Source organism: Tinamus guttatus, unplaced genomic scaffold (assembly GCF_059628265.1).
Source record: "Tinamus guttatus ecotype Peru unplaced genomic scaffold, ASM5962826v1 Tinamus_guttatus_pri_ptg000732l, whole genome shotgun sequence".
In the NCBI taxonomy this organism is placed as follows: domain Eukaryota; kingdom Metazoa; phylum Chordata; class Aves; order Tinamiformes; family Tinamidae; genus Tinamus; species Tinamus guttatus.
In genome coordinates, this window is record NW_028289266.1 from 772,704 (window position 1) to 795,385 (window position 22,682).

General features: G+C 49.1%; 1 pseudogene and 1 gene segment (V, D, J or C); one reads left to right on the top strand and one right to left on the bottom strand.

Moving 5' to 3' along the window:
• Positions 1-1,550: 1,550 nt before the first annotated feature.
• LOC148591628 (feather keratin Cos1-2 pseudogene) lies at positions 1,551-1,856 on the top strand (annotated as a pseudogene).
• Positions 1,857-13,130: 11,274 nt separating this feature from the next.
• LOC148591629 (T cell receptor alpha variable 4-like) lies at positions 13,131-19,512 on the bottom strand. The segment is given in 2 exon segments: positions 13,131-13,507; positions 19,488-19,512. Coding segments are annotated over 2 exon segments (402 nt in total).
• Positions 19,513-22,682: the final 3,170 nt, after the last annotated feature.

The window sequence follows — 22,682 nt, forward strand, 5'->3', positions numbered from 1 at the left end:
CCTGCACAACCCAGCAGGGCTCTTCTTTCTCTCACAGGCAGCAGCATCAGAACACATGGCCCTGCACTGCATAGCTTCGTCTTGGAAAGTCAGTGCCAGGTCGATGAGGTACAGGGGTGCCCTTGGCATTGGCCAGGCATGAGGGGCCTGCATCCCATGCCAGATGCCATCAACACTGGCCTGAAGGCAGAGACACCGGGGGATGGCCGGCATGAGGAGGGCAGGATTTCTCAGTGCTACTCCCTCCTGTACCTAAAGGCAACGTGACCCCTGGGACCTCCTTGTACAGGACACAGGAGATGTGTTCTGCCTGAAGAAGCACAGTCTGATGTCTACCAGGCTCTGCAACCTTTGTGCACTAAACAAGGGAGAGTAGCCCTGCTAGGAACAGCATGAACATCCCCTTGTAGTGAGGGCTACACGAGGAGAGGCAGACATGCCCCTGCTCATACACACCTGCGAGGAATCATGCACAAACCTGAGCAGCCAGATGCATTCACACAAATGCTGCGGGCACACAAGGGCACATGAGAAAAAGAACTTGCCCGTAAGGACAAGTCTCTGTGAACTCACCAGGGAAAATTCTGGCAGCCACACGGCATGGACAAGGGTCAAGCAGCAAGGGCGAAGGATTCCTCATGAAACCTGCTTCGTGCATGGGATGGTGCCCAGTGGGGTGTCCTGTCAAGAACTGCTGGAATCGGGCCCCTTCCGGCCAACAGGGCCACGAGAAAACTCACACGAATGACTCAGGCCAACATCCCCTGCCCGCATGCCTCAGCTGACTCTTCCAAGGACACTAACCTGTTCCTGCCTGGAAGTCCTCAGGCCTTTCATCTGAGCATTCAGAACAAAACTTCATAGCAGCACGGACATGGCTTAAAGCAGGAAATGAAAAAACAGCAATGTAGGAAACAAAAACACAGTCCATATCATTAAGTGGGATGTTTTGCATTGGAGAGGAGCTTGTCAGAAAATTGTCACCTCTGTCAAGCAGGCCTGTGACCTGAGGGTGGTGCAGGACCAGTATAAAAGGCAGTCCCAGTGCTGGCTCTCTCATCCACTTCTCTCCATCCTTCTCCACAGGGACCAGGTGAGTCTGAAGGCCTTTTCCCTCCTTCCTCCTCCTTGGAGACAAGGTCTGCCTTTGGTGGTGGTCTCAGCTGATCCTGTCTCTGTAACCTTGTGAGGCTTGGAGCTCCTCTTTCTGAGGGGGGGGGGGAGAGAAAGGAAGGGAAGGGAAGGCAACGGAAGGGAAAGGAAGGCGAGGGAAGGTCTTGCTGAGAGAGAAGTTGGCATTTGTCTGCAGTTGTTTGTGGGGTATGGGGTAGTCAGCAGCCTTCCTGGGCCTGCTGCTTCTTGGCAAGCCCTTGGCAGGGCAAGGTAAAGGAGACCATGTGCCTGTGCCCTGCACACACTTGAGTTCCCAGCCCAGCAGACCTCATGGCAGAGCAGAGCTCCTCGTGGCACAATCCCAGGCTGTGCCTCATGCACTCAGCTGCTCTGCCTCCTCCCTGGCCTCTCTCACAGGTGCCTCCAGCTCCTCAGTCATGTCCTGCTGCGACCCGTGCGTGCCATGCCGGCCCTGCGGGCCCACCCCACTGGCGAACAGCTGCAACGAGCCCTGTGTCAGGCAGTGCCAGCCCTCCACCATTGTCATCCAGCCCTCTCCTGTGGTGGTGACCCTGCCCGGACCCATCCTCAGCTCCTTCCCGCAGAACACCGTCGTGGGATCCTCCACCTCCGCTGCCGTTGGCCGCATCCTCAGCTGTGAGGGAGTCCCCATCGACTCCGACTGCTGTGACCTCTCCAGGTTTTCCCCCCGCTACTGCGGCAGAAGGTGCCCCCCCTGCTAAAGCCATGAGTGATGACACCAGAAAAGGACCACCAGGATTCCAGAAGCTGATGCCACTTTAAAGATCTAGATGTAGCCCATTGATTTCCTAGAGGCTAAGGATCCGAGGCTCCCCTGGCAATAGGAGATCAGGAAAGGGGCTCCCCTGGGCTCCCTGAAAACACAGCCCATGTCTAACTTGCCTGTCTTCCACTCTCTCCTCTTTCTCTGTTGTCTTCTGCTCCACTGGCCATGACAGCCCTCCAGTCAGCCAAAGGGGCTCCTGCTGCACCCTCTCCTTCTCTGGGGACAGCAAACACGTGTCCTAAGAAAGTTCTGCCATGGTCAAGGGAGGCACATTCTTGGCTGCTCCTGATGCTCCCTGTCCTCATGACCTCACATTTGAATAACCACCTTTCCTTCTTTAGACTCAATAAAGTTCAATTGCATCCAAGCCTGGATGTCCATGTGGCGTTTCCTCTGAGGACGGAATCTCAACGAGCAAAGGGAGAAGGCATGGCTGTTGGGGGAGGTGTGGGCAGTGAGGGAGGGCTGTCCAGGAGGTCCACTCTGGCTTTGGCTGATGCTCTTGGGCATTGTCTACACAAAAAGCCCCAGCAACCAAAGGCCTTCTCCAGATGCATTAGGATGAGAAATGCAGAGAAGCTGGAGACCATAGTGAGAGGGGAGGCACAAGTGAAGAATGCCTTCTGGAAATGGAAATATGCAGCAATGTGGGGAACTTCCAAGAGGTCAAAAACTAGGATGAGAAGCAGAGTACTGGGAAGGAAGGGAACAGACCCCAGGAAGTCAGGGATCCCCAGGAGGCTTGTACCAGAGCAGTCTTCAGGGGAAGATCAGAATCACAGCTGAAATGTGCAATGGTCAACAACATTCTCCTTGCAGAAAGAGACTTACAGCAGCAGAATCACCTGAGTAAAGATGACCACAAAACCCAATGTCCATGCTCCCAGGCCAAGCAGGAAGAAGCAGTTGTTGCTCATGCTCGTGCTGCAATGGAGGGCTTTGTCTACAGTCATGTCGCGATCAAAGAGCATCATGGAGAGAAATAGGACCGGGATGATAAGTAGGAGGAAGTGAGAAACATGAGGTGTGTCCTAGTGGCCAGGAATGTCCTCAGCATGATGCAGCCACAGTGGCTCTCCAGCCATGCAGCTCTCCAGGAAGAAAAGGCTCCTAGAGGAATAAGACCAGGGAGGTTTTCAGGTGCTGTTCACTTCATTGATGCTATCGCCAAGCATTCATCTACTCAGTCATTAATTTACAACTTCACAGGGGAGGCAGCTATGAAAGTCATGCCATCATGTACACATTTCATTTCCTTTTACGCGTTTTGCCCCCCTTGCATCAGCTTCTAGTAGCCAGGCGTATAAGAAAAGTTCAGAGAGAGCAACTAATCACTTTTTTTTTCCCCAGAGAATCTTTTTTTCTGTTCATTTTTATTATTTTTTCTTTTCCTTTTTTTCCTCCTTCCAACCTTCCTAGAGAAATATCAGCTCTGGCTCTCACAGCATTGCATCATGTGCAATAATATTCTGCCTCAAAGGATGGCCCCAGCTGATGTCATTTCAGTCACAGAACTCTCTCACCCACATGCAGGATCATCTGCAACCACCCCCTGCAGTCCTCAAGCTGCATCCTGTTCTCAGAATCACACAATGGTTGAGGTTGGAAGGGACCTAGAGATCATCTAGTCCAACCCCCCTGCTCAAGCAGGGACACGTAGAGCACGTGGCACAGGGTCGCACACCACCCTTGGCAAGAGGTTCATGCTGGAAAACTCAGAGCATGTGACTTCAGCATTTTGTTTGGGAAATGTCAAACATTTGGTCAAGGCCTGTTTCAAAGAAAAGATCTTTCAGTGCAAACCAAATGGATGGTTTTCTGAGGAGAGTGAGGGGAAGGGCACATCTGTAGTGGGAGTGCCTGAAAGGAGCTGTGAAGGCAAATGCAGGTCAGCTAGAGAAGCTGTCAGTGTGAACTTGTGTTTGCAGGGACAGTGACTAAATGAAGCTGCTTAGTGTCTGGTTGAAAGAAGAGCTGAGTGGTAGAGCTGAGATTTCTGTGGCAAGGATGTCTCGACATAGCCCAGGGTTTCAGGCACATCTATCATCCTTGCAGTGTTTGGACCAAAGGAGCAATTACTGCTCTGTCCAAGGCTCCTTGGCAGCTGACTGAAGCATGAACACGCAAGACTGGGCCAGCCTTCAGCTAGGAGTTGGACATACAGTTCCGGAAAGAGAGGTCACTGACAAGGACATGAGGGCAGCTGCTGGGAAGCTCTGTCTCTTTGTCCCACCTAGAAACAGCAATCAGGAAATCATCTCCCTGCAAGGCAGAAGTGTCCTTGGTGTCTCCTAACACCTAACACCCAAACACACTCCGGGGCTTGCACTCAAGCCTGTAAACTTGCCAGCAGTTCTGCACAACATACATAAAAAGGGCAGCTGAGGTGGGATAGGGCTCAACTTCCTCCCTGCCTCTGAAGCACATGACATGAGACCTGCTGGGAGCACAGGGAGCTCCCTCCTTTTCCTTTCCCTGAGGAGGCAGCTGCCAAGAGGCTTTGCCGGCTGCGCCACACAACCCTGCGGGAGCGGTCAGTTGTGGCTGGAGGCAGCGTTTGGGTCTGGGGGAGGCAGTCTGCGAAATGCAAATGCGGGAGAGTGATAAGAAGCTGTGGGGTGATGTAGAGAGGCGCGGAGCATTAGGTAGAAGTGGGAGAGACCCAGGCAGAGCGGGGAGGGCTTGATCTCCCTTATGCTGCCACCCCAGGAGCCCACCACCCCTGCCACACCGTGCCGCCACTCAGTCATTACCCGGTGAACCCTGGCACCACCGCTATGCCCAGAGCAGAGCGCTGCCCGCCCACACCCAGCGCCCTGACCCTTCATGCACGGCGGCAGCGCCACCTCCTCTCACTGTGTCGCTCACAGCACAGTAATACAAGGCAGCATCCCGCCAGCGGGGCTGGGAGAGATGCAAGGCACTGGAGCGGCGGTCTGCACCCACAAGCAGAGTCCCTGCCGGCTCCGACACAGCCTTGGAGTCTTTTAAAGTGCTCCCGATGAATGTCGGACCTCGTCTTGGGAGCTGGCAGTACCACTGGATGTAGTCGTAGGACTGAATGTTGGGGTGTGAGCAGGTGATGTTGACGGCTTTGCCCTCGGTGGTCTCTGCCGATGGCTCCTGCTGGATCTGGGCTTTGCCAGCAGCCGCTGTGGAGGAAGAAGATAAAAATACTGAAAATCTCTTTCTTCCTAGCTCCAACAGCTGCTTCTGTAGGAGCATCCATGAGAAAGGGCAAAGCCAAGGGAAAGCATTAGTGGGACAGAGGCTGAAGGGACACATGGGGACATGTAGCTGGTGTGTATGGTGGAGAATGACATCCTCATCAGACTGCAGAAGAAGTTCGCATGGATGCATGAATGGATGAGTTTTCTAGTCAGTCATGTGGATGGATGGATGAAAGCAGGGAAAGAAGACAGGAGAGAAAAGGTGTGATGAAAAGTGAAGGACATGAGATTTCAGGGCAAGAAGAAATGCTGAATACACAGGGGAAAGGATCGACAGATGGCATGAGAGAGTAGCACAGCTGAAAAAGGAAAGGGAGGTGGCAGATAAAGGAGTGAGGCTAAAAGACCCCCTTAAAAAGCAAGATCAAAAGGCCCAGCGCTGTCCCCGTGGAGAAGCCCCCGGCCACAGCCCCGGCTCCCCCCAGGCCGCCCCCGCCGGCGGCAGCGCCGCGCACCCAGCAGCAGCGCGGCCAGCGCCGCCAGCCCCGCGCCCCGGCCCCGCCGCATCGCGCCGCGCCGCGCTGCCCCCGCCAGCAGCGACTCTGCTGCGGCGCCGCCGCCTCCTCTCGGCCGCCGCCGCCAGCTCCGCCCCGGGGCTGCGCCCTGGCCCGGCGCCGGCCCCGTTATTGGTGTCGGTGCCGGTGTCGTGGTCTGCCGGGCCAGAGCGGTACCTGGTCCAGTCGGGAAGCAAGCGCAGCGGGATCAGGGCACTCGGCGGGGATGGAAGAACTGCTGCCGCCGGGCGAGTGTCTCAGCGGCCCCGGGAAAGGCCCCCGCGAGCGGGAGCGGGACGGCACCGCCGTTCATGCGCCTCGAATGAGTGCGGAGTGACCCTCGACGTGCAGGAGTGTGGGAAGGGGCTACCCGAACACGGGCACCTTGGCGCGATATCATCAAGGCTGCTCTAAAAGCAGCCATGGGGGAAGTGTCAGAGCACAAGGGAATGGCATGAGCCTTCGAAAGTCAAGTACTTCCTATATTATGTATATGCACATTTATACTATTTATCCTTTTCTTCTTTTTTGGAAATGCAAGTAAACATGAGTTATTTCTTAGCAGATAAAGACTCTCTGCAGTCTTCTTCTCGCTTACATTGCAGTGCAATGCAGAGTCTCAGTGCTTAGAAGGAGGCTGTAGCCAGTGCACCTGTCCCTGATAAATGCAGGCAGCTCCTAATGCTGAAGAGCTGGTACCAGGAGAAGGGGCATTTGCTTCAGAAGAGGGCGTGAGAAGTCAGTAGTGATCCTTGATGCCTGCCGTCTTCTGCAAGGGAGTATTGTGACTCTGCACCAAACAAGAGTTAGTTCCAAAGGCAGGCTTACAGAAGCAAGAAAAGCCTGTAAATTATTGGAAGTTATAGCTCTATTACACCTGCAATGTTGTAAAGCCATTGCATGGGAATGGGACATGTGGTACAGAAGCCTGAGAGGACACCTGTTCAGAAGTAATGCAGGTGAGAAAAGACCCTGAAGCAAATCAAGGAAGTTTGTCATGAGGATGGTTCCTTGAGCTTTGCAGTACATCCAGTCAGGTGAATAGCTAGGGCGAATTCCTCCTCCCCTTAGGCAGGAAATTTCTTCTGGGTAATAATTTCCATTCTGAGGCATTTAGGAGCTGGATGAAGTGCATCAGGCAGGATGGACATCCCTTTGGAGAGTGTAAAACTGAAACCACAGTTTGGAAAGATCTGTACTGTCAATGTGGCCCCTCTGGAGTTAGGAAAGGGAGAATGAGGTGGATACAATAAACATCAGTGTCTCGGAACACACTCTCCTGTGTCCCAGCTAGTTGGGACGGGCTTTCAGCAGCACTGCATTCTTCCAGGTCTGCCATGCACTGCAGTAGAGTGGCACAGCCTTCTCCCCAGCTGTGCACACCCTGCCTGGCTGTGACCTGTCCCCAAGCACCGAGGAGCTCCCCAAACAGTCTCTTGCCCCACAGACTCCCAGGGACAGCTCAAAGGAGGCTGCATCCAAACCCGGACAGAGGTGCTGAGCGCAAGCTCTCCTGAGCAAAACTGCTCAGCCAGAGTCGCTCACAGACATGCAGGACCAGGCCAGGCTTCTCCACCCAGCTCAATACTTCCTTCAAATCACAACATTGTAATGGAAAGAATTTTTTCCCCCCTTTTCCCACTAACATCTTCTGAGAGGATTGGTAAGTGGGGGTTGGCTTGTTTTCCTCTCTTGGGGAAATCCCATTTCTCCTCATGACATGAAACATGGGGGCTGTGCTTTCCTGTGTTTTGTGCCTTGAATGCAATTTTAACGTGCAGTCTGTATTTTTCAAGTGGGCATATTAGCAGGACAATTTTAGATCTCTTTAGATCTCTTCACTTTTGTTTGCACCTCCCCCGCTAGGTGCTCTGCCCTCTGCTCTGCAGGGGCTGCAAACAGACTGCCCTCTGTGAAACTGTTCCAGGGCTTGAAATATGCCTGCTTCCTGCCTCTGCCATCAGAAATCTATAGGGTCTATATGCAAGAGAGGTTGCCATCCAAAGCAAGAATAAACCCCATTCTCACGCCACTGTGCACACAGTGCTCCACATGCAAGTTGATTGTCACTGGGGGAGGCAAATGCATCAGGATACCTTGGACACTGTCCAGTGCTCCTCCTCAACCAAAGAGACTTCCCTGCCTCCCGAGTCACAGTCCTAGCTCCCGCTCAAGCAGTGCCACCATCCCTGAGGGCCTTCGGGAACATCCAGCCTGGGAAAGTGCATCCTGCTGCTGCTGTGGCCAAATGTTCTGTACAGACAATGAACAACTTATCTGGAAAGGGACTGCAAGGCTTGGATGTGACCCAGAATGATTCCTTACAGTCCTGGTGCTCTGCTGAGAGATCCCATCACAGAATTGCAGAAGGGCTGAGGTTGGAAGGGCCCTCTGGAGATCATGTAGTGCAGATCAGAAGAGTCCATACGCTCTCTGTTCAGCTCACAGCAAGTGTGGTTCCATCCAGGGTGCAGAGGGAAAAGCCCTCCATGGCAGAGGCTTCTTCACCAACTTCTCCTTCTTTTGAGGCCGAGGACATCAGCCCCTTTGAAAAGGAGGCTTTTGGCAGGATGATTCCTGGATGCAAAGGGGAAATGCAGCTGTTAGGAGAGTCCTGGGGGCATCTTCCTCAGAGCCCAGCCTTGTCCAGAGGCATCTCCACCCTCCTCCTCAGCTTTTTGCACAGCCAAGGAAGCTTCCTGCACCAGGGTGTCTCGCACAGCACAGCGGTACAAGGCAGTGTCAGAGATCTGGGCTTCCTCCAGTCGCAGCACACTCGATTTCCCAATGACGTTCAGCAATGCAGTGAATCGGCCACTCTCCTTGGGGCCATCTCTTGCCTGATACAAGATCAGCTGTGGAGCTTGACCTCTCCTCTGCTGGTACCAGGACAAGCCATTAAACCCAGAGGACTGATAGTTGCAGGTGGTCTGGAAAGTGCCTCTCTCCTCCACTGTGACTAGATCGTCTTTCTGAGTCACGGTGGTCTGGCCCATGGCATCTGTAAGAAAGTCAGGAGTCAGGGATTGAGAGGGGAAAGTCTTCAGGATGCAATGCCCTTTGGAAGATGGACCCCTCTCCCCTGCTCTGCAGCAAACTACTGAGTATAGTTAGTGGTTTTGGGTAGGAGCTTGGCCTTCTTGTTTCAGTGCAAGGATAATCCTTTCCCGTCTGACAGGATGCTCCTGTGAGAGATCTCTGCTGTGGCCCTGCTCCTCAGGCTCCTGCTGCCCATGGTTCAGGTTGTCTTGAGATGGCATGAAATCTGATCCTTCCCCACAGAGCAGAGCCCTTCAGACAGCTGGTGGGTAGGGCAGCGTTTCCTGAGGAAAAAGAGGGACTACACTAAGAGTAAATAAAGACTCCCTACCTAGCCATGTCCCCAGGAGGGCAGTGAGGACGAGGTATCTGAGGTACATGCTGAGACGGAGCCTGCTGTTTGTGTGAGAGACAGTCAGAAAAGCACCTCGCAGCCGCAAGAGAGCTGAGCTGACAGAAAGGACCCTGTGAGGGGGAAACAGAAGGGAAGGGAAAAAAACAGGGTTGTTCTTAGCATGCCTGAAATGTGCTGTCTGCAGTTCTCCCTCTTCTGGCAGGGACCCGTGTTGCTCCCCAGGCAGCAGCTCACTCCATGTCTTCATGATGGCATGAAGGAAGCTGCAGGTTCCCCAAGGTAGGAGGTGAGTGTTGCAGGGCTGTTGCCCCAGTAGAGTCCTCAGCTCCCCACCTAGAAATGTGTGTTCTCCTGCACATCACTGCTTGGTCCTTTGGGGAGTTCAGGGGGCTCCCCCACTGGGATTTCCTCCCCTTCCCCTGAGATGCTGCTATTCCTCCCAGGAGCAGCTGTCACTGTGATTTCTACCACTCTAGCCTCTCTTTCCTCTGCTGCCTGGGAACAGCTCTTCCTGGAACGGCCAGAGCTAGTTGGGACCCTGCACTTTTGGGAAGGCTGAGTTTTGGGAGGAGAGTGAGGGGAAGTGCAGAGCTGTAGTGGGATTGCCCAGAAGGAGCTGGGCAGGCAAATGCAGGCCAGCTAGAGAAGCTGTCAGTGTGGCCTTGTGTTTGTACGGACAGTGAGTGCATGAAATTGCTTAGTGTGTAGTGGACAGCAGAGCTGCATGGTAGGGCTGAGATTTCCATGGCAAGGATGTGTGATGGCCGAGTGTCTCAAGCACCTCCACCATCCTTGGAGTGTTTGGGCCAAAGATGGAATTACTGTTCTGCCTCAGGCTCCATAGCAGCTGACCGATACCTGAACACTCACGACTGGGCCAGCCTTTGGCTGGGAGCTGAACAGTTCAGGAAAGAGTGGTCAGTCAAAATGATACGAAGGCGCCTACTGGGGACCTCTGTCTCTTTGTCCCACCTAGAAATAGCAACCAAGAAACCATCTCCCTGCAAGGCAGAAGTGTCCTTGGTGTCTCCTAACATCTAGCACCCAGCCACACTCAGGGGCTTGCACCCATGCCTGTAAACCTGCCAGCAGTTCCCCACAACATAGTTACAAAGGGCAGCTGAGGTGGGATAGGGCTGAACTTGCGCTGCCGTGGAAGGCTGTGTGCTCTTTAGGAAGGACAGGCTGGGAAGGCGAGGTGGTGAAGTTGCTCTTTATGTGAGAGAGCAACTGGAATGCATGGAGCTCAACCTAGGGGTGGATGATGAGCGAGTTGAGAGCTTGTGGGTGAGGGTTAGAGGGCAGGCTAATGTGGGAGACACTGTGGTGGGTGTCTGCTACAGGCCACCTGACCAGGATGAGGAAGTTGATGAGGCCTTCTACAGTCAGCTGGATATTGCCTCACGGTCACAGGCCCTGGTTCTCATGGGGGACTTCAACTACTCTGACATCAACAGAAAGGACAACACAGCCTGGCACAAACTGTCCTGCAGTGGGTTGATGATAACTTTTTGACATAGGTTGTGGAGGAGCCAACGAGGGGGGGGTGGGCTACTGGAGCTCATGCTAACAAATAGAGAGGGACTTGTAGGAGATATGAAGGTGGGGGGTAGCCTTGGCTGCGGTGACCATGAGTTGGTGGAATTCAGGATCCAACGAGGAGGAGGCAGGGCTCTAAGTAGACTTGCAACGATAGACTTCAGGAGGGCCAACTTTAGCCTCTTCAGAGACCTCCTCGGAAGAATCCCATGGGCTAGAGCTGCAGAAGGAAGGGGGCCCAAGAGAGCTGGTTAGTTTTCAAGCAGCACTTCCTCCATGCCCAGCAACAGTGCATCCCTGTGTGTAAGTCAGGCAGAGGGGGCAGGAGACCTGCGTGGATGAGCAGGGAGCTTGTGGCAATGCTCTAGCAGAAGGCGGTGGTATACAGAATGTGGGAAAAAGGACAGGCGCCCTGGGAGAAATACAGGAACATAGTCTGGGAATGAAAAGGCACGACAAGGAAAATGAAGGCACGTTTGGAACGCAATCTGGCAAGGAATGTTACAAATAACAAGAAAAACCTCTTCAAATAAAGAGAGATCAGGGAAAATGTGGGCCCGCTCGTGAATGGGGTGGGTACCCTGGTTACAAATAACACAGAAAAAGCAGAGTTGCTGAATGCCCTCTTTGCTTCGGTGTTTACCAAGGGCATCCCTTTAGAGTCCCAGACCCCAGGGACAAGAGAAGAAGTCTGGAGACAGGAAGACATGCCCTGGGTAGAGGAAGATTGGGTCAGGGAGCCCCTAAGGAAACTTGATACCCACAAATCCATGGGCCCTGATGGGATGCACCCCAGAGTTCTGCGGGAGCTGGTGGATGTCATAGCTAGGCCGCTCTCCATCATCTTTGAAAGATCCTGGAGAATGGGGGAGGTGCCGGAGGACTAGAAGAAAGCCAATGTCACAACAGTCTTCAAAAATGTCAAGAAGGAGGACGCAGGCAACTACAGGCCAGTCAGCCTCACCTCTGTCCCTGGGAAAGTGATGGAATGGCTCATACTGGCTGTTGTCTCCAGGCACATGGAGGACAAGAAGGTGCTCAAGCGTAGTCAGCGTGGATTCACCAAGGGGAAATCTTGCTTGACTAACCTGAAAGCCTTCTATGACGGAATGACCAACTGGATAGATGAGGGGAGAGTGGTGAATGTCGTCTATCTTGACTTCACCAAGGCTTTTGACACTGTCCCTCACAACATCCTCCTGGGCAAGCTCTGGAAGTGTGGGATAGATGAGTGCACAGTGAGGTGGATTAAGAACTGGCTGGATGGCAGAGCTCAGAGGGTGGTGATCAGCAGTGCAGTCTAGTTGGAGGCCTGTAGCTAGCGGTGTCCGCCAGGGGTCAGTCCTTGGTCCAGTCCTGTTCGATTTATTCATCAATGACCTGGATGAAGGCACAGAGTGCTCCCTCAGCAAGTTGGCTGATGATACGAAACTGGGAGGAGTGGCTGATACCCCAGAGGGCTGTGCTGCCATCCAGAGGGACCCGAACAGACTGGACAACTGGGTGGTGAAAAACTTCATGAAGTTCAACAAGGCCAAGTGCAAGGTCCTGCACCTGGGGAGGAATAACCGCAGACACCAGTACAGGCTGGGGACTGACCTTCTGGAGAGCAGCTCTGCAGAGAAAGACGTGGGTGTTGTGGTGGATGAAAAGTTGACCATGAGGCAGCAGTGTGCCCTCGTGGCCAAGAAGGCCAATGAAATCCTGGGGTGCATTAAGAAGAGTGTCTCCAACAGGTCGAGGGAGGTGATCCTGCCCCTTTACTCAGTCCTGGTGAGGCCACATCTGGAGTATTGTGTCCAGCTGGGCCTGTTCAGCCTGGAGAAGAGAAGGCTGAGAGGGAATCTAATAGATGTCTATAAGTACCTCAAGGGAGGGAGGGAGGAGGATGGTGCTGGTCTCTTTTCAGTGGTGGGCACCGACAGAACTAGAGGAAACGGCCAGAAACTGAAGCATCAAAAGTTCCACAGGAACTTAAGGAAAAAAATCTTGACAGTAAGGGTAACAGGGCACTGGAACAGGCTGCCCAGAGAGGTTGTGGAGTCTCCTTCTTTGGAGATCTTCAAAACCCGCTTGGACGCAGTCCTGTGCCACGTGCTCTAAGTGACCCTGCATGTGCAGGGAGGTTGGACTAGATGACCTCTAGACGTCCCTTCCAACCTTAAGCATTCTATGATTCTGTGAACTTCCTCCCTGCCTCTGAAGCACATGACATGAGACCTGCTGGGAGCACAGAGAGCTTCCTCCTCTTCCTCTCCCTGAGGAGGAAGGTGCCTGGAAGCTTTGTCAGCTGCTCCCCACAACCCTGCGGGAACAATCAGTTGTGGATGGAGGCAGCGTTTGGGTCTGGGGGAGGCAGGCAGTGAAACGTGGGAGAGTGAGGAGGAGCTGTGGGTAGATGGAGAGAGGGACTGAGCACTAGTTAGGAGTGGGAGAGACTCAGGCAAAGTGGGGAGGGCTCGGTCCCCCATTTGCTGCCACCCCAGGTGCCCACCGCCCCTGCTGCAACGTGCCGCCACTCAGGCATTACCCGGTGAACCCTGGCACCGCTGCTATGCCCAGAGCAGAGCGCTGCCCGCCCGCACCCAGCGCTCCGACCCTTCATGCACGGCGGCAGCACCACCTCCTCTCACTGTGTCGCTCATGGCACAGTAATAAATGGCAGCGTCCTGCCAGTAGGGCTGGGAGAGGCACAGGGCACTGGAGCGGCGGTCTGCGGCGATGAGCAGGGTCCCTGGTGGATCCGGCACTGCTTTCTCTCCTGGTCTGGCACCTGTTGCTATCAGCTGCGGTGGCTGGAGCGGGCGCTGCTGGTACCACTGAATATAGTCAGCAGCAATGCCCGGGTGTGAGCAGGTGATGTTGATGCTGGTGCTCTCACTGGCCTCTGCCAATGGTTCCTGCTGCACCTGGGCTCTTCCCACAGCCACTGCCAAGAAGAGAAAGGATATAAACGGCTGAAAATTGCTTCACTACTTGCTCCGATAGCTTCTTCTCAGGGCAAATCCTGATTTAACAGTGGAGCACTGGTGAAGCAGAGGAACCAGAAACGGCATGGGAGATAGGGGACTGCGAAGGAAAAGTTCTTTGGTTCTTTGCAAGGAACTATATTAGAGCGAATGGATAAAGAGAAGAAAGGAAATGAATGAGAGATGCAAGGAAAGGAGATGGAGGTGAATATTGTGGATGAAAAGTAGCAGTGATATAAATGGCTTGTGGAAGGGACTGGGCTTGACGAGCTGGTGTGCAGGAGGAAGGAGGTCAGAAAAGCAGCTGCAGGAGCAGGGCCCCCCCCCGTCCTCCCTTCCCTCCATTAACGCTCCGTGTCCCGTCTGGGCGCACCCAGCAGCAGCGCGGCCAGCGCCGCCAGCCCCGCGCCCCGGCCCCGCCGCATCGCGCCGCGCCGCGCTGCCCCCCGCCAGCAGCGACTCTGCTGCGGCGCCGCCGCCTCCTCTCGGCCGCCGCCGCCAGCTCCGCCCCGGGGCTGCGCCCTGGCCCGGCGCCGGCCCCGCTCTCGCTCTCGCTCTCGCTCTCGCTCTCCTGCTCGGGGTCGGCCCCGGCCGGGCCACGTCTCACACTGGGATCTGCACCGTCAGGCTGAGAGCAGTTTTGGGGTTTGGAAACCAAGTGGAGCTACTAGGGTAAATGAATGGACCCTACTGGAAAGAAGAGTTAACAGGTTTGGATGGTTTGGATCATACTGGCACAGTCTGTGTACAAAATTCTGGGCTGGTTTGACTGGAACAAGATTTGAGATTTATCACTAAATTCCATATGAGGTCAGTAGTTGTTTTCAGATGGCAGCCTCTTTTAAGCACTCTAACAGAGACTAGACTGGAAGTAAGAGCCTGCCATGCCTTGGATATACTTTGTCAGTGTCTTCCTCAAGGGCCATAAAGATGAAAGAATCTGTAAAACAATGGTGTGATCCACTTCCTTTCTCACTCTGAGGCACTTCCTTGTTTTTCCTGATTGACTTTCATGTAAAGAAGATAATTAAAACTAATGAGAAGGGAACAATCTCTATATACCCCTGATGTGCAGGGAATGATGAGAAAGAGGCATCTTAGACTTATAGTTTCCAGGGCACTTATTCCTGTTTTACACTAGATATAAGAGCGCGTCATGCCTTTCCAGGTATAATTGAAGTATTTATGATTTATACTGGAGCATGTAGCTTTAAACTTTTGAACCCGATTCAGGAGTATGACAACTTTTGTTGATGCAGTTCACACTTGTCAGGAATGTTAGGTATGGTCTCTACCCCTTGAGGTGAAGCCGTCTTTCCATCTTTGGTCAATGTGTCTGGGAGTTGGTACTTAAGGTTAGGTTTTCCCTGAATCTTGTTTTTCTAAGCAAGATTCTGTTTGCAAGCTGGTGCATGTTGGCCCACTGCCATGCCCAGAGAGCGCCTGTGACTGTTTGTGAAGATCTCTAACTTTTTACCAATTCTTATATCACAAAGGTGTTACACCTGTCAAATCCATCAGTTCCCAAAACGAACAATGTTTCTAGCCGTGCCTGGATTCAGCATGATCTGATCTTGATTTTCCTTTGGACAATAGAAAATTTGTCTTCAGTAAGAAGCATGCAGCAATTAACTGGAACTGCTGCTAACAAGGACCTTTGGGTCCTTGCAAGGACCTTGCTTGTGAGACCAAAAGCTTTGTTAGCAAATAATTGGCTTTCTTCATAAGTCCTAATAACCCTATCCCTCCCTCCTTTGGGAGACGTTTAGTTAAACACAAAAGCCTAGATATTAAAACTTGAATAAACTTGAGTGTCTTAGGATGAATGCACTTCACTTCTTGGAAAGAAACTTCAGTGTCTTGAGAAGGAAGGACAATAATCAAGGGAGCAAAAACAGAGGGACAGAGCAAGAGACTGAAGAATAGAGGCAAAACTCTTATCAGCTGAAAAACATGAAGCCTAAACATGGCTGTTATTTGCCCTGTGTTTTATGATACTCAGTGGTGTAACTCAGAACAGGCTTTCCTGACTGACTCAGTCATCTGTGTGAACTACTCTTTATGAGTTAATAATAATAGGGCTGATAAAGGGAATATCTCTACAGTAAACTATAAAGGCGGCAGCTAGAAATATTTCACAGTAGCCAGCCTGTGTAAGATAGCACACTTAATCATCAACCCCAGAGGAGCTAGTGTGAACAGAGTATCTCTGACTGAATCACAGAGAGAGTAATCACAGAATCATGGACTATTTAAGTTGAAGAGACATCTGGAAGCTGTCTGATTTAACCCCTACTTGAAGCAGGACCATCTTGATCAGGTTCCTCAGATTCTCATCAAGTTTTGAATGCCAGGAGGTATTCAAAACCTGGCATTCAAAACGATATTAACCTCTTTGGACCCAAATTCCAATGTCTGACCATTCTCAGGTAATAATAATAATAAAAAAAGCCAGTGAACCCAAACAAAATATCCTTAGATCTCATTGGAATCATTGGAATTTCCAGTGTTGCGGTTCGTGTCCATTGCCTCTGAACATCTGGACACATCTTCTCTACAGCTTCACGTTGGAGAGGTGTAGGCAGCAAAGAGAGATTACCCCTCAGATGTCTCTTTTCAAGGCTGAACAAACCCAACTTTCTTGGATTCTCCTATGTATTGTGTTCCAGCTCCCTAACCATTGTAGTAGACCATCTTTATTGTTAAGGGGAACCCTGGAACTGGACACTATACTGCACATGGGTGTCTCACAAGTGACAAATAGAGGGACTAAAAATACTTTTGCCATCCTGCTGGCTACAGTTTTGATATGGCCCAGGAAGTAGTTGATCACCTTTGCTCCAAGAGTGTACTGCTGACTTATATTCAGCTTGCACCAGGATCCCCAAATACTTTTCCACAGGTCTGAAACCTGTTCTATTGCATTCGGTTACTCAGGACTCAGCATTTAACTTTGATGAACAAAATGAGGTTCCTGTCAGCACATTTTCCCCACCTACCTTTCACTTCTAGTTCTTTATCTGAAGTATCTGAATGGCATATAGGCTGAATAAAACTTCTGACCCTTCAGGAGTGGACGAACTGAGTTTTTCCCGGTGAAAACCCTAGGGCATTCCAGTGGTTAGATCAGTAAAGGCAGTACTCCGCTAATAGCTATGGAAAAAGGCCACAGAAAGGCTTGCTCTTTTCACCCAGACCAGTCCTCCTACAATATCAGAGGCCTTGAACTCCTGTGGTCCATATGGCATGCCTGTCTGCATGAGACTGGCACTGTCAGCAACAGACTATAAAAACACAAAGATATAGAACTGTGAGTCAAATATTATCAGCAACATCTCATGAATTTAAAAAATACGTAATAATAGTTTGGTTTAATTATAGTAAGGTGTTTCATGCAGTGTCAGAACTAATATGGCATTTAGGGAGCTTGTAGTATCAAGTATATTTGATATGTAAAATGACTTTACAAACTATTGCAATAGCTTTAACATGGTGTTATGGAACAAGTCATGGTGAGGGGTGAGTGATATACAGATATGGACAATGATTTTAGCAAGATCCTCTGGCAAGGTCTTTGCTATTTACTGCATAGAGGACAAGTTTTTACAAAATTAGCAGAAAGATCCTTCTGCTGAGTAATGAGGTTCAGATTGGACCCCCTTGTTTTCCAAACTCTTTCTCAGAGGAGCCTGGGTGCAGATGTATCCAATCTTAATGCCGGATTTGGTCAATGGCTTATGTCTAAGCGGTTTTGTGCACAATCAATCCTGGGTACAATTTAGTTAAACTTACAAAGTGCTAGAAAGTTTTTGAATGCTATGTTTATGTACCACGGATCTGTTGCTGGTAAGGGATCTTTCAACCTCGACGAGTAACCTTGAGAGGCTTCCCTGCTCAAAGAGAGATCCTGGCATGCAGCCCGTTCTTTGCAAAGGGAGCTCACTGGGCCCTTAGGCTGTGCCCTATTTTATCCCGTATTTATGGGATAAAATAATTGATTTATAGTCATCTCTGAATATCAACCAAAGTTTTGATGACACCAGCTTAGTTAGTCCTCAGCTATTGTGCTGTTGCTGTCTATCTCCCCAGTGTCCATCAGAACATCCCCCAGCAGGATGTAGAGATTAGGGAGAGATTATGCAGCCAGACATCAGGATCAAATAATACCACTGGTGTTATTAACGTCTGTGTGGGAGGTGAGGTCAGGGTGGCAAAGGAACACGCCCATCACACATGGGAAACTGCAAAGAGAACTACCAGAGAGAGTAGTTTGGAGTGTCGTAGGACACTATGACTATTCCTAAAGAGAACTGTTGAGTATGAATTTATATGCCTGATCACTAAGAAGCTAAAGAAAAGGCATTTTTTGCTACTATTAAAAATGATCAGTTGCAGATAAGCCATTTTTCCAATCCATAAAAGCATCTAAAAGACATCATGATGAGTGTTGTCTATACTGTCACTGGATGCATACCAGATCAAATCTTGGATTCTTTCTGAAATAGATCAATTAGGCTTCTTTCTAGGAAAAAAAATAAAACAATGCAAAAAGAAACAAAGACCCTGATAAGTTCAATAGTTAGAATGACTTGGCAATTCACTAGTGTGATCATTTTTCATACCACCACTAAAGTCTCAACCTGACCAAAGCCTCCATAGCATTTCTAGCAGATTTTGTATCTTCATATACATTTATACCAAGGATATATGCTATAAAACAATAATTATGACAGGTTTTGGCAGTTACTTGATTATCTTGAGCATTATATTACCAAAAAAATTACCAAGATTTGTGGAAGCCTGCCTCCAGTTAACCAACATTCAGAACAGGAGGTGGAGTTTATTGCTCTTCATGTGTGGAAAAATATGGTGGGATAAATTTGTGTTGATGTGTTGAAATCTCACTGCTCAAAACTGAAAAGAAATCAAAAGTAGCATTGCAGTCTATAATGGCAGTCAAAGTGCCAAAAAAACAGAATGGAGACCATAGTTCATAGTGCCTATTTGTCTGGAGTGCTAGCAACTGGAGGTAGCAAGTTTTTCTCTAACCTTAAATACGTGGATAGGTATGTGTAATTCACTAGCAAACTTCTAGCTGGACAAGCTGATGTGTAGGAGGAAAATCTGTATCTGAAAAGACTGAACATCTGAACCAGAAATGGGTAAAGGAGCCCAGGGTCTGGCCATGAGTATTAGACAGGCTGAGAACCTGTGTTAATGCGCAGGAGATTTGCAGATGTCAGGGGTGCAAGGTAAGGACATGCTAGTAAGTATCAACCAGCAGTAGAGAATCACAGAATGACAGAGGTTGGAAGAGACATTTGAGATAATCTAGTCCAAACCTCCTATACGACAGGGTCACCTAAAGCACACTGCACAGGATTGTATCCAGGTGGGTTCTGGATATCATCAGAGAAGAGAACTCCACAGCCTCTCTGGGCAAAGTATTCAAGTGCGTAAGAATTTTTTTGACAATTATAAGATCTTCTCTAGGATAAATACTCAGCTTCTGCTCATATGAGAGATGCTCCAGTTCCCTAATAATCTTTGTAGCCCTATGTAAGACTTTCTTTAATAGTTTTGTGTCCTTCTTTTACTGGGGGACCTAGAGCTGGACGCAGTACTCCAGATGCGGCCTCACCAGGATTGAGTGGAGAGATCACTTCCCTCAACCCACTGGCAACACTCGTCCTGACGCATCCTAGGATACCACTGGCCCTTTCAGCCTCCAGGACACATTACTGACGGATGGTTCAATTTTTGCCCACTAGGACACCCATGTTCTTCTCTGCAGAGCTGCTCTCCAGTAGGTCAACCCCCAACCTGTACTGGTACATGGTGTTATTCCCCCTAGGTCCCCTGAACTGTCTGCAGTAGCTCCATATTGCTCTTGTACCGAAAGTCCCACAAATGGACACAGTATTCCAGATGTGGTCTCACCTGGGGTGAGAGGAGAGAGGACCATCTCCCTTGACCCCAGGATACCACTGGCCTTTTGGCGACAACGGCACGTTACTGGCTCTTGGTCAGTTTGTTGTCCCCCAGCATTCCCAAGTCCTTCTCCACAGAGCTGCTTTCCAGTAGGACAACTCCCAGCCTGTACTGGTGCATAAAGTTATTCCTTCCTCAGTGCAGAACCTCGCACTTCCTTTGTTGAGCTTCATGTGGTTCCCATGCACCCGACTCGCCAGATTGTTCAGGTCTCTCTGAATGGCAGCACAGCCCTCTGGTGTTAGGAACCTCTGGATGGTAGGGTCCTTTTCTGCATGTTTTATCATGTGAGACATCCCCATATAGATGTATGGGAAGTGCTGCAGCATACCAAATGCAATAGCTGACCAATGTAGCATGACAGAAGGGATTTCCGACTTTCTGTTGCTTGGGTTCTTTATTGTTATGTGAAGGAACTTTAAGATTCTAGCCCTAGAAGCATAGTTCCGCTTTGTCCTCACCTGTGAGAGGGGAAGGTCATATGAAAAAATCATGCTGACAGACAAGACTTCCATCATGGAGCAGGGAACTCTTGCTACTTATTCACATTAAATATTTCAGATATTGTTCATCTGTATATCACTGTGTATCCGTCAGTTCATCTCATCCTAAAGTGCATGTTTTGTCAAATGATTTTTGTTTTCTCTCTTGAATATAAAGACATACTGGCTAAGTGAACACAAACCACACATATTAATTTTGGAGGTCTTCATCCAGTAGGGTTGGATCTTCGTCTTGTTTCCAAGGCATATACCATTACAGGATTTTTCCATTTGGCAAAGCAGTCTTTATATTAGCCCACTGTTCACACCTTTTTGAAGTCCATCTGTTAACTTCCCTGACTTTCACTGCTTGGAGAGGAAAAACAGGGTTCATTTTACACAACTTGAGTCATCTAGGATCATACAAGCCTAAGTAATAGAGAATCACAGAATTACAGAATGGTTGAGGATACTGCTAGCTACCGGCCTTCAACTAGAATCTGCACTGCTGATCATAACACTCTAAGCTGTGACATTTAGCCAATTCTTAATCCACCTCACTGTCCACTCATCTAACTCACATTTCCTGAGATTGCCTATGAAGTTAGGGGATACAGTGTTGAAAGGCTTGCTGCAGTCAAGGGAAACTACATGCTCTGCTCTCTCACCATCTAGCCAGCCAGTCATTCCATCATCCAATCATATTTAGTATTTCTATTTTCACTGGCAAGAAACAGATTCCCCTAGTGGCAGCACATCTAATATTAGACATTTTTCTTATGATATGATAAACTCTGTGGTCCATCTGTATTGACTCTGCTGAGTTTTTGTTTCCTTAGCAGGCTGGTACAAAGATTATTTGGATGATCAAGGAATTTGTACTCAGTACAACACCAGCCCTAAGGTGATGTGAGGTAAAATATTCTACTCGAAATACTAGCAAAATACAATCAAGTCATTTACAACCATAAGAAAGTTGTCATTTATACACCAAAGCTATTGCAATACAAATGAATAACTAAACAGTAGTACTAGAGAGAGCAATTAACCACTTGAGGATTGACATTTTCCCATGGTAAAATCCATGTGCAATTAAATTTTCTGATTATATGTATGTGTTATTAAGCAATGTTTTAAAGGTGTGCGACTGTAGCAGTTAAAGTATGAGAGATTGACTATCTGATAGCTCCTGCAGGTGGGTTATAGATTATTATCTTTCTTCTCTTCTATCGCCTTTTTGTTAAAGAATTCTTAAACATGTCATTATTGATTATAAATGGTACAAAGTAAAAATGCTACATTACTTTTTTTAAGAAAATGACAAAGCCAAGGTTTTAGGCAGAGGACCTTGTCTCTGTTCATTGGCTATAGGGAAAGCTTAAAAAGACCATGCAATTGTCTGAGCTAGGAGTCTGTGGTAGCAACGTGTGAATAGTTTCTTTTTATTCTGAATACCTAAAACTAACAGCATGTGCAACCCGTAATTCTGTTTCCATTCCTGATCAGCAACAGATAGCTAGAAAAACTATGAAAGCACGTTAGGAGTTTGCAAAAGTTCCTGGGTATAGCTCCTCCTTTTCTGTTAATATATGGCTAAGGTATTTGGAGAGTCAAAGATTGAGTCATTGTCACAATCTCTTGGATAATTTTTGATTTATTATTGATCCCTGAGGAACACCTCTAGTGTGTCCCTCTACACAGCCACCAGTGTCCCCCAGCACAGTCACCTCTAGTGTGTCCCTCCACAAGCCACCAATGGATTTGTACTGCTGATCACAATTTCTTGTCTTTTATGTGAAATAAGTATGCTTAGTGCCCTACTTTTACACAGCAAATTTTCATAAAATTAATCCTGACACACAGGATGATTCAAAGAATGGTATTATAAATATGAACCAAATCCATGGGTTGTCATTGCTTCTCTCCAAACTCAGCTATTTAGCCTGAAGTTCAGGCTCCAGTTCTTAGATCCCTGTAGCTAAAACCAATTGCACATTTTCAGTAGAGGAAATAAAGCCTAAGCCAAACCCATTGCCTGCCTTGGGTTCTTTGCTTATAGACAAGAATATAAATAATCAAATAAGGGGTTAGGAAAATAATATACTTTGTATGCAAGTTTGATCAATGCAGATGCAGCTTCTGTAGACAGAAAGGACATCTTGGGCTGAGTGGTCTCCAGTAGCCCTATAGCATCACTATGGTACCCTTAATTTGCTCTGTGATTGAATAAAGACTTTTCTTTAAGTTTCAGCTGAGGTCTAGGGAATATTTTCCAGAAGGCTTTATGGAAAATACATAAGTAAATTTCAGATCATATCTTTAATCTTTATGGCTAGAGAAACTCTTATTTAGATCGCCATAGTAAATTTACACGTATGAAGTTGTTTGCGTCTCTTTCTGTTAGTTTTGCTCAATAATAAGCCATGAAAACAATTCTTTGATTCTTGATGAATATGTTTTTGCTTTCTGGATATCATAGTGGTAGAAAGAATGGAAAGTAGAAATATACACTTAAGATGGAAAAGGACTGAGAACTCCTATCCTGGAATAGTGAAGAAATCATATTCGGTGAAAGAAATCTGAGAAGAACAGTATGGTTTATGGTTTTCTGCTTAATATTTTAACCTGTCCTGTAAGTCTATGTCTATACATGTTAATATCT